Source organism: Medicago sativa, chromosome 3 (assembly GCF_051527215.1).
Source record: "Medicago sativa cultivar Bolivia chromosome 3, Bolivia_mono, whole genome shotgun sequence".
Lineage (NCBI taxonomy): Eukaryota > Viridiplantae > Streptophyta > Magnoliopsida > Fabales > Fabaceae > Medicago > Medicago sativa.
Window position 1 is genome coordinate 72,266,214 of NC_140751.1, and position 17,102 is coordinate 72,283,315.

General features: G+C 32.5%; 1 protein-coding gene, 1 non-coding gene and 1 pseudogene across 2 annotated transcripts; all 3 read left to right on the forward strand.

Annotated features, from left to right (window-relative positions):
* The first annotated feature begins 896 nt into the window (after positions 1–896).
* LOC146939901 (ATP-dependent RNA helicase DEAH13-like) lies at positions 897–3,705 on the forward strand (annotated as a pseudogene).
* TRNAD-GUC (transfer RNA aspartic acid (anticodon GUC)) lies at positions 1,493–1,564 on the forward strand. Its single transcript has one exon. It is a non-coding gene; the product is annotated as a tRNA-Asp (tRNA).
* An 8,354-nt stretch (positions 3,706–12,059) lies between the features above and the next one.
* On the forward strand, positions 12,060–16,676 carry LOC146939903 (GDSL esterase/lipase WDL1-like). The gene is made up of 6 exons (XM_085753451.1): positions 12,060–12,457; positions 13,661–13,738; positions 14,513–14,653; positions 15,295–15,371; positions 15,477–15,626; positions 16,167–16,676. Exons 1-6 carry the CDS (start codon positions 12,347–12,349, stop codon positions 16,378–16,380), a joined length of 771 nt encoding a protein of 256 aa, XP_085609577.1. The 5' UTR covers positions 12,060–12,346; the 3' UTR covers positions 16,381–16,676.
* The last annotated feature ends 426 nt before the right edge of the window (positions 16,677–17,102 follow it).

A 17,102-nucleotide genomic window follows, 5' to 3' on the forward strand; every position in this document is an offset into this window, starting at 1 on the left:
AATTTGTATCCTAGTATGAATTTTTGTACATTTTTAATCCTTGAATAATTATAACAGTCATTTTGTTTTTTCGCATTATTCCTTACATCCTGTCCAAGATTCTATAAACTTTCGCATCATCGTTTCGTTTCACCAAAGAATTTCTACCCGTTCCTTGTCCTAGAATGTAAAAAACATATCCAATTTTGTCCAACTCATTCAATACTTGGGGAATATCATCACTAGTATGAACTTCTTTTTCTGAATAACTTATAGAATCTTCATTGTTCACGGCTTTAAGTCTAAAAGTGCTCACATATTCATCATCAAGCTCTCTTTGCTTTTCACAATCCAACACTGCAGACACACAAGCTCTCTGTGGTGTTGAATCAACTTTAGCAGCTTCTCCTTACAAATGAACTCTCATAACTGATATTTGAATTCATTGATGCTTTGACATCCTCCATGCTAATGCCAATGCTTCGCGATCATCAGGACCACCGATGAAAAGAATAACTGCACGTAAATCAACTTTGAACAACGAACCAAGACCACGATCAACGAAGAATCCAGTAGAACATGGTGCATCTCTCATCACATTTTGCTTTATATTTTTAAACGCTTCATTCATTGTTTCTAGAATACCTTCTATATTTGATTGTTTATTAAAAAGAAAGGAGAATCAATGTTGCTTGTTTTTCTGTGCTGCGTTGTGTATGTCTAAATGAATGGTAGAATAGGTTGAAACTGCAACAAGTGTTTCAACACTAACGTTTTCATTTTGTTCTTTAGTCTTTGAAAGTGTGTGTTATGTTTCCCAAGTCTTGTTCCGATTTTGCGAGGGCTTGTGAACCACTTTGTGTGTTGATGTGTGCTGCTAAAAGGGATGTCGTTGTACCTGTCTTTGAAGGGCGAATATGCATAAAGGAGAGAGTTTAACGACGTTGGCAGCTTCAAGGATGTTGATAATTTCTGAGGCATTACGAGGGTAGTGGACACAAGCTAAAACTCGCAGCCCAATTTAGTCTTTGATAAAAATAAAATATAAATTAATCCCTGACATTTTCATACAATAAACAAATAATCAGAGAGACTAATTTATCTCAAATATGAAAATGTTAGGGATTAACTTGAGTTTTATTTTTGTGGAACTAAATTGAGTCGCCAGAAAATTGTGATGGATTAAAATGAGTCTTCAGTTAAAGTTAAAAAGATTTACTACGGTAAATTATTTTTTAGTTTAATATCCAACAATTAAGCTAAAAATAGTTTGGTACAACTTTTTTATAAACTATTGTGATACTAAAATTCACTATAAAGTAATGATATAACATTATTTAAAAAAGCAGCAAATATATAAACATAGAAAAACATTTCAAAAAAGAGAGCATTATATTTTATGAGAAACAAAATGTTTTCTTCCTTCACAATAAATGTTTTCTTTTTTATGAGTGAAAAAGAGTCATACGGAAACAAGTATTATTTTCAGTCACGCCTATCCATCATCAACAAAGTCGTTGTAGTATAGTGGTAAGTATTCCCGCCTGTCACGCGGGTGACCCGGGTTCGATCCCCGGCAACGGCGATTTTCTTATTATTTTTTATATATTTCGATTTGCATTCCCATTTTGCGTTCTTTCTGATTGGGATGCTCGTGCGTGTAATTAGAACTTGCCATAAGTTTTTTTTTTTTTTTTTTCCCGAAGGAGAACTTGCCATAAGGTTGATCACAATTTTTTCTTCTTAATCTTACCAATATTTGACAAATGCCATTTAATTTCGCATTATCATCTTTTATAATTCCGCTGCATATCTCATGCCACACCCAAATTTTAATCTGGATTCTCACTTGCTATTACGACACATTTATAATGATTAATGAACAACAGAAGATGATCATTTCAGGAGAATCTATAAGTCTGGGAAAAAAGTTATTTTCATTAAAATGAGTGCCACCTTGTGAGTGCAAAGACTTTACTTCTGGAAGGGTATTTTGCTTCTCCAGGTGCACTCTTCGTTCTAGAGCTTTACGCTGTGCTGCCTGCTGCAGCTCAACTTCGTGTATTTGAAGGAGCTAAGGAAGGAAATAGGCATGTTGTTGTAGAAACATCTTTAACAAATTCCAAGTATGTGGTTGATACAGGAAGGGAAAAAGCAAAGAATTATGACTACTCTAATGGCATGGAGACATATGAAGTGCAATGGATAAGTAATGTGTTTGTTGCTCAACGTGCAGGCAGAACTGAAGCCTAACACTGTTATCGTCTCTATTCTTCCGCAGAGTTCAATAATGAGTTTCCTGAGTACTCTCCTGCTGAAGTTAAGAAAGTGCTGGCTCTTGGTGCCGCCCTCTTGAAATCCATGCATATTAAGAGGTAGGTTTGATATTTTCATTTTGCTTCTGAGTTTTTATTCCTTCTACTTGTTTACATTGGGTGCTATCATTAGTTTCGGATTCTGTTAGAGCCGTGTAGGTTTCAGTCGTAAGCTTCTGGTATCAGGAAGGAAAGGAAGAAGGTCTTCTGCTATGTATCGTTAAAAAATTGGTTCAAGGAATTATATGCTACTTATATTCTTAAATTTGCTCCTGAACTTTGAACTTTGTTCTTTACCACATGATTTTTTGAGCCTTTCTATTGTCTGGTAACTAGATTTACTCATTTCCTGGTCAAATTGGATTTTTATTTCTAAGATCTTTATGTTGTTATCAGTATCACTAGAGGTGTCAATAGAGCCCCAAAATGCAAAGCCCCACTTAAAAAGCCCACATTAAGCCCCAATTTTTTAAATTTGTATCACTGCTCATCCAGGTTGCCATTTCCTACTTTTCTTAAAGCTACTTCCCCGCTTGAAGCTGAGAATTGCTTGAATGCTCTTGAAGCACTTGAAGCTGCTCATCCATGGCTCGTTACCCTTTGACTCCTTGTCATTATAGAATGATTCTCACTGTCATTAAAAATACAAGGCACGAGTTTGTCAAATCCTTTTATAATGTAGTACAAAGAAAATGGTAATCAGCAGATATTCAGAAATGTATGAGAAATATAGCATGGGAGGCAATGATGAGGACATTGGTAAGAAAAGAAAAGACAATGAGAAAGTTCTAAAGCTGCACGAGAAAAATTGAGTTGTCACTAGTGATGCCCTAGCCATATATAGCATATGTTTTTCCGTGTTTTGGACATGCACAGGTATGTGCGATTTTGCGAGGAAAGTACGTTACATTTCAAAATCATGGATGATTTGTCCAAACAAGAATACTCATGGATTTCATGGAACATCTAGAAGATGTGGAAATGCTCAGCAAGGGTTCTTCTGCACACTATTGGTCTCTCTCTGGTTAAGGAAAGACTCGTTTGTCAAGCAATACGTGCTGGTTTGGGCAGATAGGTTTGCTAAACGTATTACAACTTCTTCTAGGGCCGCTGATGGAGAGATGAATTCTCATGCCGATACATATCAATCATGCATGGTCGAAGAAGTATTTTCCTTCATCGTTGGCCATCAGTTTCTATTCTACACCATGAGTTTTTGATTTACAATGAACTATTAGAGACAAAAAGATCAAATAAAGAAGGGATGACGAGTGCTAAGAGAACATATCTGAGTGGAGTAAAACGAGTGTGTCCATGTTCAAAATCTATTCGAAAATACATGTTATCCCCCCCCCCCCCCCCCCCCCCCCCCCCCCCTCCCTTAACGTATTTTAAGGAGAGAAGCTTTTGATCAATAAAGGGTTGAAAATCTTATCAGCGAGTTCAAGAGCAAGTTATGATGTATGCTCCACCACTTGGGTAGTAGTTCAAGAGCTAGTCGATCGGTAGCTCTGCCATGTTAAGAATGGCGTGGAAAGAGAATCCAAGAGAATTATGTTCAGAAATTTTGGATTGGTTTCAGCAGGGTTTTCACTAGCACTTTGAAGAAAGAGCTATGGTTACAGATGCTTGGCGAAGTGATTCCGGAGAAACAAGAACACCGTCTGTATAAAAATTTTAAAATAAAGTTGATAGAAAAGTCTAAATCACTGCATTGATCACTCAACAGTAAAGGTAAAATTGCATATCAAACTCCTACATTTGGTGTTTTCATAGTTTTAAGCCATGTTTAGATTAGTTTCTAGAGCTTCTCATTCGAAACAAGTTTATGATTCTTCAAAGTCCTTATGAAGTTGTAGAAGTTAAATCTTCTAATAAAATTGAGATACTGCATAGACATTATTATTGGATGTTTTAACTCTAACCAAAACAGCTCACTGAAAGTTTGAAAAACCAACTCCGAATTCAACTTTAACATAGCCGCATTATTAACAGTTTTGAGGAACAAAGTCCAAGACCGCCTTCAATGAAAGGACTATAAATTGTATCCCAAGCAATTGTGACATCAGTCTGGAATGAATATCTCCCGACCAAACAAAGTTTCATATGTAATGATCCAGCAATTCAATCAAATAAACTGGCTACACATTTATTTTAAAACTACAAATAAGCATACCATGAATGACAGACTTGACTAATTGAACCCTTCCGGTTATGGATAAATGATAGGGAGAGTACAAACAATAAATTCCCTTTGTATTGGAAATGATAGTCAATTTGTTCTAGGGAATGGCTCAATAATAAGATTTTGATTTGTCAAAGCTAATCAATTAGCCAGAGCATTCGCCACGCCTCCTAAAATGGTTCATGAGTAGGGGTTTGGAGTCCCCTAGGAGGACTACCATGGGTTGCAGCATACCTTTGAAACCAACTGAGGAATACCTCTGCTTAGCACATCCTTAGATATGGTTATGGTGTAATATTATTGATCCTAATTTGATACAAAAGATTGAGTATCAACACTTGTTGATGCTTTATGTTGGAAATTCCGCCTTTATTGCGGTCATCCCCTAGTTGCCTAATTGTGGCATTTGGTAACACCTTCATTGTGTTGCCTTTGAGGGGTTAGATGTAGTCTCAAGTTGCTTAGAGATATGACATGTGTAGAGTTTATAAATCAAGGGCATCCCTCACCTTACAAACCGGTTTTGTAAGAATGAGTTAAACCCAATAAAAAATCTAAGACTTTCTTTCATAGATAATACTTGTTACTAATACAAAACTCTAAATTCTTAATAATTAGGGAAATCATAAATCAAAGCATAATACTGGTAATATCAAGGCTACATTTGGGTTATAAATTCTGTCCAACAAAAATTTGAAAACAGTTTTTTTACTGTTAGATATCCTTTTTTTCTAATATCTATCTTTAAGCTATTTCATTACAATCAAGTAACTCCATCATTGCCTCATTGGGCAGTCTAAGTTTTAACTTTAGTTGTCTAGATAGCATACTTCCAAATTTTGATGTCATGCAATGCCAATTCCTTCCAGCATCAACCATATACTTTAACCATTGATTTATTATTCACAGAATGCCTTTTTCTTTTCATCTAACAACAACAAGAGTAACTCACCTTCAAGGAACCTTGGTAAAAGTTCCATCATGACAATGACATTCATCCTATTATTTATGCTCTGCACATGATTTATTTATGCACTTAACTTTTGGAAATTTTAGAACCACCAGTATATAATAGCCAAGATCAATTCACATGCACATTTTTGGGACATTGTGATTAGGATTTATCCCCAACCTTTTTGTGTTGTCATTAAAGGTAGAGAAGGGTATAATGTTGTTGGTATTCTAGAAGAAGCAGCACATGATAGCAAAAATATTATTCCATACGCTGTTATAATATTGTGTGAGACAAGAACTAGGTACCAATCAATTTGTGTTAGGGGACATATTTTGAAAGAGGGACCTCGTAAAATTCCGTATAGGTAACAAGAAAAATGCATATCACATGTTAAGGGTATTTGATATTGTTATGCCAGAGTTTCCTTGACTGCTTGGTAGTTATACACACACATCTGTTCAAATGACTGCTCCCTCCATCCCGGATTAACCGAACAATTTGCTAATTTCACACATATTAAGAAAAAAGTATAAATAAAAGAGAGAGAAAAATGGTTTTAAGTGTTGTGTTAAGTATTGGTGCATTCTCCACTATCATAAATGCAAAGTGGAATATATTGAATTGAAAGTGGTGAAAGTAATATTAATTAGAGTTATAAAAGGAAAAAAAAGTAATTAATATTGTATTGAAAAGTGAAATGACTCAGTTATTTTGGGACAATTTTTTTTTTTTTGCAAATGGCTCATTTATTATAGAACGGAGGGATTATCAATCTAGCAAAATAATCAAACTTTTGCAGGCAGTTAATAAATATTAAATGTTCAATCAACATGATACAGTATATAGTTGGTGAATATCAGCTATCGGTTAAAGAAACTTGAGTTCTACACCAATTTCTTATCCAATTTCTTATCTATATATGATACGGATATGCGGATACGTTAACCGATTTTTTATCTAAAACTTATATGCATGTAAAATACTTGAAGAAATAAGCATTGATTACTCTTGGTTATTATACTATTATAAAAATATTACATTCGATCAAAATAAAAAATGTAAAGTTTTTTTCTAAATCGTATTATATTTTCATTCATATGTTGAGATATCAAGATAAACATCATTAAAAAGAACTCTACGCAAACTTTGTCTAATGTTGATTAGTTGAATCTCCTCTCTTCGTTATCTTCATCCGCATGAAGTATAATTTTAAGCAGTTCATCAAAAAACAATTCTACTGGTGCATATCTAAAATTGAAGCATATTCCTTCAAAAAAAACAATTGAAGCATATGCATCTCCAAGGAATTTCACAACATTGTCTCACTTTTTACCTTTCATTTTTTCTAGGATACGTATATGTGACGCATTTTATAAGTATCCCGGTGTATCTGTGAAGTATCTTATAAGTATCCGATAAAATATTTTTAAAAAATTAAAATATTTAATTTAGATACTTCGTGGGTACGTATCCTAAAGTATTTGTAAAGTATCGGTATCCGATATGGGCACGTCTCCGTTTTGGATTATCCGGACTTCATAGGTTGAAATACAATTGGAATTTTAGGCACTGTCCCATCTAAAAATTGGATTGACTAGACTATTCCATCGAGCTTTGGACCGGACCATTCTCAATATTTTTATTTGTTTTTTTAAATATAATAAAAAAACTTTAAAACTTATCAACTAATTTAAAATTTATTAATAAAAAGATATTTAAATATGTAATCTTAATAAAAATGAATAAATTAAGCTAATACTTTTCAAAAATTTAAGTTTATAATTTATTAATTTGATTCAATTGAAGGAATAAATTTAGAGTTGGATTAATATTTAATGTTAATAGAAAAATTATTTACATTTCTAAGTCCAATTAATCATATCTCAACAAATAGATAATTGTGAAAACTAATAAGTAGTATAATAACATAAAGAACAAATTAATCAAATAATCCCTAAAAAACAAATTAATCAAATAAAAAAATGGGTCAGATCAGACTGACCCATGATCCACGTGGATCAAGTGAGGGACATTAATATGTTACCAATAATAAACAGGTCGGATCGGTTTGACCCACTTATATAGTTTGTTTCTCGGACCAAATTGGATTGAATTGGACCAACACATTTGACATCTCTACCTTTTTCTTTAAACGGTTGCATAAATATATACTCCCTTCGGTCATTAATATAAATAAGACTTCACTTTTTAGATGCATTGAATAATTAATGTATCTAATCTTTTTAAATATATAAACAAAAAACAATAATTCCTTAAAAAAAATTAACAACATCAAATCCTTCAAAAAAAAAACTAACAACATCAAGGAAAATAAATGATCAATTGCAAGTTGTCACCGCTTGAGAACATTTTTCACGTTAGATAGGATTCCTAAATCTTAAATGTCAGCAATGTTTGGTGAAGTCCCCGCAAAACCTATTAAAGCTAAGATAGTGTCATTATGGTAGTGATAAATTTGATAACCTACTTCTATCTGTTTCATTTCTTACATAGATATGTTCATTCATTTATTTCTCTTCCCCACACCTACTATCATTTCTTAAACAAGTTGTTCCCCATGATCTATTCATTTCTCTTCATTGAATATGGTTATGTACTCATAAGGTTGTTGATCAACACTACTGCATTTATGAAGCTTTTTAATATATTGCAATAATAATCCATAAGTACATGACATTTTAATTTTCTTCTACCTACGTGGTTTCCTAATATCTACAAGTTGATCGATGATCCCTATTTGCTTTTGGCTCTATTGCACATAATGTTGGACAAATTCCGATTCTTCTTTTTTTCCTTTTCACTTTTCACTTTTCTTAATTTGGTTATTTATGACATCATATCAATGTAGAAAAAAATATAAAAGGATGTCATTTGGTTATAAGAGGAAGCGACATTGATATAATACCAAATGAATGTATATGCATTCAAAGTAAACACAACAAAATAAAATAAAAAAATAAGTAAACACAAATCAACCATTATCCATTTGTTTCCTCCCTAATATATGCACAAATAATGCAAATGATAGTTGAGTTAATTCATAAGAATTCAACTTGATTGAAATCTTGTTTTCGATATGAGAACATTGTTAGTAAATATTGAATCATATTCGTAAGGTAACCAAAAAAAAGAATCATATTCGTAAGCATTTTTTAAATCTAAAGACTTTCTCTTTTTTGATTTAGCTGACTTAAACTTTTTTATACAACAAATAAATGATATATCCGATGACCAAGTACTTGTTAATGTTATCCGTATTTGATCCTTCTCACTCATAAATTTTTTAAAATCACTCTTTAGACTTCTAATATTTCTCCCAACCACCCTGAAACTATATAAATACCCTCAACGACAATTAATTACCATTTGAGAAGACTTTTTAAACGTTAGGAGATCTAAAAAGTGTAGTTAGTCACCGGAGTGGCCAACGACACTTAAAAACCCCTCGACAAAGGAAAAAGAGAAATTGCTGAAGCGTGAAGCGCAACTCTCTAAAATATTTAGAAGATGAATGAACCCTTTTCTCTCCTTGTACTTCTTGGACAAAGTATAATTACTCTTGTCCCTCACAACTCAACCATAAACCGCAAGGGGCCTAACCTAATAATCTCATGACTATTACTTTTTCCACCCTATTACACTAATACGCACCTTGTAAAATTTCCTAAAATGCCACTTGCAGTTCGTATTACGTCTAACTATGCTTATGTATAATCAGCAATCATAATCTCTCCCATTTCATCAATTTTGAATTTTGCTTTTAAAAACAACCAAAAATCCAAATAAAAAAAATGATAAAAACCTGTCAAATAAAATCATAAAAACACAAGGATGGGAGTTAGGAAGATTAAAATGACCATCCATGTTATAAACATGTTCAGAATTGGTGTTGGTGCAGTTAGGATTACGTAATCCGAACTGCATCTACACCATGAAAAAAAAATGGTATAAACGATGGAATTTTGGATTTTGAGGGGCGGAGTCGCGTAAGAAGTCCCTTCTAAGGGAGTCTTGATCCAAAAACACAAGGATGAGAGCTAGGAAGATTAATATTGTCCTTAAAATGACTATACATGTTACAAACATGTTCAGAATTGGTGCTGGTGCAGTTAGGATTACGTAATCCGAACTGTATCTGCACCATGAAAAAAAAGGGTGTTTAGGGGGTGTTCGGATTCTATAATGCGAAAAAATCAAATTGTGCACCCTATTTTTTTTTGTTGAGGTTTTCAGATTATAAAATCCGAATTGGTAAAAATCTCAATTTTTCACCTTAGGGTGGGAAAAACTCAAATTCAAATTATATAATCTGAAGGATATTTTGAGAAAAAAATATGGCGCGCGAGAAACAAATAAGGTAGAAAAAGTAATAGTTTAATCTCATTTACAAGACATTACTTGGACATTGACATTCATGGACCAAGATGGTCCACCCAGGAGGAGAAAATTGTCCTTCCACCCATTAAATTTACTTTTGACCCCACAAATTATTTTGAAATACTTAAATTACCCTTCAATTTAATAAATAAAAATTATAATTTTTTGCATACTAGAAAAATTAAAGTTTGAGTTTTTCGGTATATGTGGTTAATTAAATATATATTTTATTAAAAAATTTCATATTCAATATATATATATATATATATATATATATATATATATATATAGGTAGGTAGGGTTGCTAACTTGAACCAACTTAAAAACATTTAGATCTTGGTTAACAAGTGTACAATTTTTTATTTGGACAAAAACACCCATTTGTTACTGTTCAAACAAATTGCAAAGTTTGTTTTTGTAAATTTAGGAAACGATTTTTAGAATGTTTTATTGAAAAATAAAAAATTGAGTGCAACTTACAAAATTATTCTTTATTTTAAATTAGTTTGAATTGGGGAAAGTGATCTTTTTTTGTCCAAATAAAAATATGCACATTTTCTAACTTAGACATTATTGTTTTTAGGTTGGTCTAAAAACATTAAGGTCTAATTAGCAAGCGGACACATTTTCATTTGAACAACTATACTCATTTGATCACCAACACACTCTCTATCTTATTATATTGGTTTTGCATTTGGTTTGTAAATCATTTTTTTTTAATCGGGCATCGTTTACACGCATTTGTAAAGACTAATCTTTTGAATCGTGTAAGATCGTAATGGATGACAAAACTCTCTCTCAAGAGATTTAACACTTATGGATTTTGAAAATTGAATTTGAATATAAGACATCTGATTAAGTTAGAAGTGATCCATTATCATCTCATCCAAGTTCGCTTGGGTCTATAAATCATTTTTGTCAAAATTTATTGTTCCAGTCCGGCTAAAAGGTCATACTCACTTAACAAAGACCCAATTACAAGGTAAGGATCAACAAGGAACCAAACCCAACATTATTCCTTATGCATATATAAAGGGGACTCCACTACAATTCCAAGTAACTTTATTCTTTCTCTCAAATCTCTCAACCTCCTTATTTCCCACCTGACATGGGGGTCGGAGTGCGTGTATAGGTACAACCCCCTCTGACAATATCTTCTATAAACGGAAAACTATAGAGCAGCACACTTACATATCTCAAGCCAATACCATCAGGCCAACCAAAGCAGATTCTTCTACAAATGTATTTACTTTTAATATTCTCTCTCATAATAAATAATGATAGAGATGAAACTTAACATCTTTTTTGGTGGTGGCTGGGGTTCGAACCCCAGACCTTGCATATATTATGCATTGTCCATACCAACTGAGTTAAGTTCAGGAGGACAGATGAAACTTAACATCTACTACAGTTGCAATGTTTTTTTTTTTTTTTTTTTTTTTATAAAAATGACCAAATTTTTTAACACTTTTATTTCTTATAAAAAAAGTGAGGAGGGAGTAAAAGAAGTGTTGAAAAAAACAAGCATATAAACTCAAGCGATTAACGAACTTCATCAAAGACGAATTGTTCAAAAAAAAAATTGATTATTGGATAGAACAATTATTTATCAGATTTTACTTACCTTTACGGTTTAACTCTGAACCATCAAAACTCATTTCTTAAAAGATGAGAAAGGTTAAAATAAAATAAAATAAAATAAGGGTTAAATATGTCTTTGGTCCCTATAAATATACAAACTTTTCGTTTTAGTCCCTCTAAAATTTTCCTTCAACTTTTAGTCCCTATAAAATTTTCAATCACTACTTTTGGTCCCCATTTTTAAGTTAATTTTAGTATTTTTTAAATAAAGTTGTGCAGAAATGTGTAGAATATTGTAAAAATCTTTGCCAAAAAAAATTAGAATTTTTTAACATAACATAAATTTAATATGAATTTTTAACCATAAAAAATATAAAAATTCATATTAAATTCATGTTTTATTAAAAAATTCTAAATTTTTTTGGGAGAGATTCTTATATTATTATGAATTTTTCTGCAAAATTTTATTAAAAAATATGAATTCTACATATGAGTTTACTTTAAAATAGAGATCAATAGTGAAGATGGAAAATTTTTGAGAGACTAAAAATTGAAGGAAAATTTTAGAGGGACTAACATAAAAATTTGGTATATTTATAGGGACCAAAAACATATTTAACGCATAAAATAACTATTGAAAAGAAGATTCATGTCAAATGTCAACAAACATTTTGGCAAGCATTAAGGTAAAGGTGTGTGATGTCAATGTCATCATTCCTAACAAACCAACCATAATGTTTGATTTGGTATTTCTAATAATTAGCTTATGCACATAGTTTTCGTTGACTCTCCACAAGCTTAGGAAGCGGTTTGGCGCTGCCTGCTTTGGTCTTTTCCTTCTTCTGCCTCTGTCTTACGTATCCTTCTTTCTTTTTAACCCTTTAAAACTCATCACTCATCATAGATTTAGAGAACACCACCAGAAGCAAAAACATGGTTGCACCTGCAAGACCTCAATTTGTTCTCTTCGGATCTTCCATCGTTCAGCTCAGTTACAGCCATAGTGGTTGGGGTTCCTTTCTTTCTGACATCTATTCTCGTAAGGTAAATTTTCAATGTAAGATTCATTCATTCATTTCTTGTTTTCATCTCTTACGTGGTTTTTATGTTTTGAAGATTCAATGTTACAAAAATACTAGATTAATGTTTTGGGAAATTACTTAATTACATTGTACCTTCTGCCTTTTTGAAATAAACAATTATTTTGGGCTATGTTTAAGAAAATGGGAAAGAAAAAAAAAGCAAATTTTTACGTAAATTAATATAATTTTGAAAACTTTTGGGGAAAGTAGTAACTAGTAGTAAGGTCCCCTCAAGCTACAATAGGCACTTCCCAAGGAAAGAATTGATGTTGGGATGAATTTGAATTCCCAGTAGTGAGTTTCAATGTTGTTCACAACTGACCTTATCTTTTTGAGTGGGACCAAAAGAGTAATGACCTTGTACTTTTTTTTAAATCTTAGCTTCAGTTTTTGTCTAGTTACTTGTGTAAAGTTTTCAAAATACAACATGATTGATTTTCTCAGAGTATTTCTGTTATTGGATATTGATATTCTAGTGTTTTTTTTTTTTTTTTGTGGTGTCTGGGGTTTGAACCCCGGACCTAGCATATATTATGCATTGTCCTTACCAACTGAGCTAAGCTCACGATGACTGATATTCTAGTGATATTCTAGTGTTTAGACGGACATTGTCTGCTCTTTTTTGTTTTGTTATTCTGTTATTTTAAAAACAAAAAGAAGGAATGCTTTTAGTCCTTCTCAAATTGCTAAATATAAGGTTGGTTTGGTGTCTGGGGTGGAGATTTAAGGATTGGAGTGATAGGAAGACCGAGGGTTCGATCCCCACTCCAACTGTGATTTTTTTTTGTTTGTGGTTTCACACTCCGAGTGTGATGCTAACGGTTACTAATAATATTAACATTGACCGTTTAAAAAGAACAAGTTTTTTTCTTGTTAACCTCGTTATTGCAACATGTCTTGGTCAATTTCTTCGATTTTATATTATATCCTTCCTCGTATTCTCCTAAGAGATGCTCATAGTGATTGCAAAGTAGATAGCCTGTACAAATACTCCATTAATAATTTAATACTGTTACATTGGTATGGCAAATATGTGTGTGAAGTAGAATTTAAGTGTATACTTATCACGATTTTTTTTTTCCTTTCTTGCTTCCCATCATCAAAGTTAATACTATGGAGGATTGTCATCTTTTATGCTATGCTGATGTAAAATTACTCATTTTAGGCAGACATATTGTTACGAGGATACTACGGATGGAACTCAAGACGTGCTCTCCAAGTCCTCCATCAAGTTTTCCCAAAGGTACCGTACCTAATTTGGCAGATATCTGCATCATCATATCTCAGATGAAATGATTTCTTTGAATTAGCTTGTATTCAAGATGATTTATGGTGGATGCACGGTCTCTAAAGAAACGTAAATGAAAGTCCGCTTAATTTCTAAAGGCACAATTTTAAGGAACTTTTCTATAACCAATCAAGTTTTTCTAAGCATAGTGGCCGGACAAAAACCCATAACGAACAATTGCCTAATCTTTCTCTGGTAGCGTATATACTATTCTAATAATGTTCAGAAATGTACCATCGTATATGATTTTTATTTTAAATATGCATAGGATTACCAGCTCTACATTGGCACCTGTTTGTTTAAGTTCGTGCAGGCTAATGGTAGCTCCATGAAAAATGAAATGTTTGTTACTGTACAGCCCATATATTTTACTTACTATCTCTCTTAGGGTATGTTTGGATTGACTTATTTGAGTTTATCTACTGACATCAATACTTATGACACTGTTGAAATAATCTATGGAAACGGCTTATGACATGTCCATAAACTGATTTCAGCTTGTTTCTATAAGTTTAAGGATAGCATATGTAAAAATGTTTGATTTTATTTTATCTTTTGTTATATGAATAGCTTATACATATGCACTTATACGATAAGAGTTTGTTGCACAAATGGGGTTATAAACGGTTAATTAAACTGTTTATCAAAACATGGTCTTAGTTTTTCATTTGACTGCATTTGAACAATATCCTGCCTACACCATACAATAATTTCTGTCCCGCTTCACAGGATGCTGCTACACAGCCTTCCCTTGTCATAGTTTATTTTGGAGGCAATGATTCTATGGGTCCTCACTCATCTGGTCTAGGCCCTCATGTGCCACTTCAAGAATATATCGCAAATATGAGAAAGATTCTCGTTCATATTCAGGTACTTCTGCTCTGTCGATCATATTTTGTCTTTCTCCATTTGTGTCCTCCAAGTATTGGAGATAAATATCTTCACTTTCATACATATCTGACACTACAATGACAAATATTATGTAAATCATTTGGTGTTAAACCGTCCAATGTAATGGTATATATCTTGTCTTACCTGGGTTCTCCAAAGTTGTTTCGTTGCGCACAATACAATAGTGTACTCAATAGTGAAACATGGTTTTGCTTGAGTTCATTATTTTCATTTATAATTTATAGTTCTATATGAAACAAAGCATCCAAAAAAAGTTAATTCATAAAATGAAGACTAAGTTTGAGTAAAATACGTGGATAATAGTTGACCCCCCCTGAAGACTAAGTTTGAGTAAAATACATGGATAATAGTTTGAGGCAAATTAATATGCTTGCGATTTTATTGTGTCTTCATAAAACAGTAACAAGTCAAACGGATGTTGGAAATAAGAAACAGTGAAAAATGACATGTTGTAGGATGAATGGCAGCATATTGTAATTCCTTAATAATGATGAAAGATATATATTAAACATGATGATATTTTGCTTACAATTATGATTGTGTTTTCATTTGAAATGTAAAACTACTATTCATAGTTTAATGAGAATATTGAATGCCAGAGCCTCTCTGAAAAGACACGTATCATTGTTCTCAGCTGTCCTCCTGTCCATGAGGAAAAAGTGCGCGGAAACACCAGGTAGCCTAAAACATATTTTTCTCTTTCATTTTCATCTTTGTACTTGTATTTAGATAACACAATGAAATTCTAATCACATGATTTTCGTTCTCCTTTCTTAATCAGTGCAATTTTTAGTGAGTTGGTAAGAACAAATGAATTATGCCGAAGCTATTCTGATGCTTGTATAAAGCTATGCAAGGAACTTGGTGTGAAAGTCGTTGATCTTTTTAATGCACTACAAAGTATAGATGATTGGGAGAATGCATGTTTTACGTAAGCTTCTTAACCTCTTTCTTAATCAATTTTATTTTTCCAAATACCAAGAAATATCAAGTGACATACTGCAATGTAATTGTTGAATATCCAAATCCTTCACTATCTTTTCTCAAGTATCTTGTTCTTTCTCGATGCTTTCTTTGCTAGATGGTCTAAAGAAATTCATATCAATTTATTTCTTCAAATATTGTGTTGTTTATCTATATAACCAACTCCTTCTGGTGGGAAAACCTTTAGTCTAAGTTATTGTTTGTTCTTAAGCGATAGAAAAATGATATCAATTTTGTCTCTTAAGGTTCAGTTTTGCAGTTTGTACCCAGAAAGACGATTTTAAGGTTACTTCAATGATGTTAGGATACTAAATTGATGTCCCAGATCTCTTAATATTGTAGCTTTTTCTGTTTTCTTGTGAAATATATTAAAGGACAGCCCTTTTAGTGTCCTCTAACCTGACATAACTTGTAAAAAAGAATATGGGAAATGATAAATCTACTAAAGTATCTTTAATTTTGTTTTAAATTTCAATGAATTATGCAGTGATGGTATCCATTTAGCAGCTGAGGGGAGCAAAATTGTGGTGAAAGAGATATTGAAAGTACTTAAGGAGGCTGATTGGAAGCCATGCCTCCACTGGAAGTCTATGCACACTGAATTTTCAGAAGATTCACAATATGATCTTGTTGCTGCTGATGGGAAAAGAACATTGAATCCTTCCGAGTGGACTTTTCACAGAGAGGTTCAGTGGGATTAGGATGTTGGGTCATCAGCCTTATATTTTAGCAGTTTCCACCTTGTTTAAGTTTTTCTTTAAAAATATTGATTTGTTATATGGTGACAAAATAGTCATCCATAAAGTTTATAATTTTGTGATTTCACTAAAAAGTAGCTGATATAGTAGAGTGTCAATGTAGTTTTATACTTTCGTAGCTATATGCAAAATTCATCATGTATTTGTTATTCAGGGAGTTTCAAAACCAGTGTAAGTTATATGATGTACGAGACATAAGTCCTTTATAATAAATAACTTAGATGAATTCAATCTCATAACATTGTGTCCTCCACACTCTCCCCTCATTTTCTTCTATGAACATCCTCCCCCTTTATTTTATGTTATTCCATTTTCTGCTTTTGTCTTTGGTTGATTCATTTTCTCACTTTCTTTTTAATGAAAGTAAGCATAATATAATCTACTTTTGTTGAATGAATAAAATTACAGCTAGACACCGACGAGAAAGTTTGCATAATTTGGATCATCAACATGCATGGCAAGTTTATCTTACCTGCTGTTATCGAACGGTTACTATGATAACACTTTTGCATATTCCGTTGTGGTTACAAACAACTACATTGAAGTCTTTAATAGAAAGTTAGTTAGTAAGTTGATAAGTTTTTTAGGTGGTTGTTAAGCGTTGTTATTTTTGTTATTCTTAGAAAGTCTTTAAATGGTCCTCGTTTGGATGAGGAGATGATAGA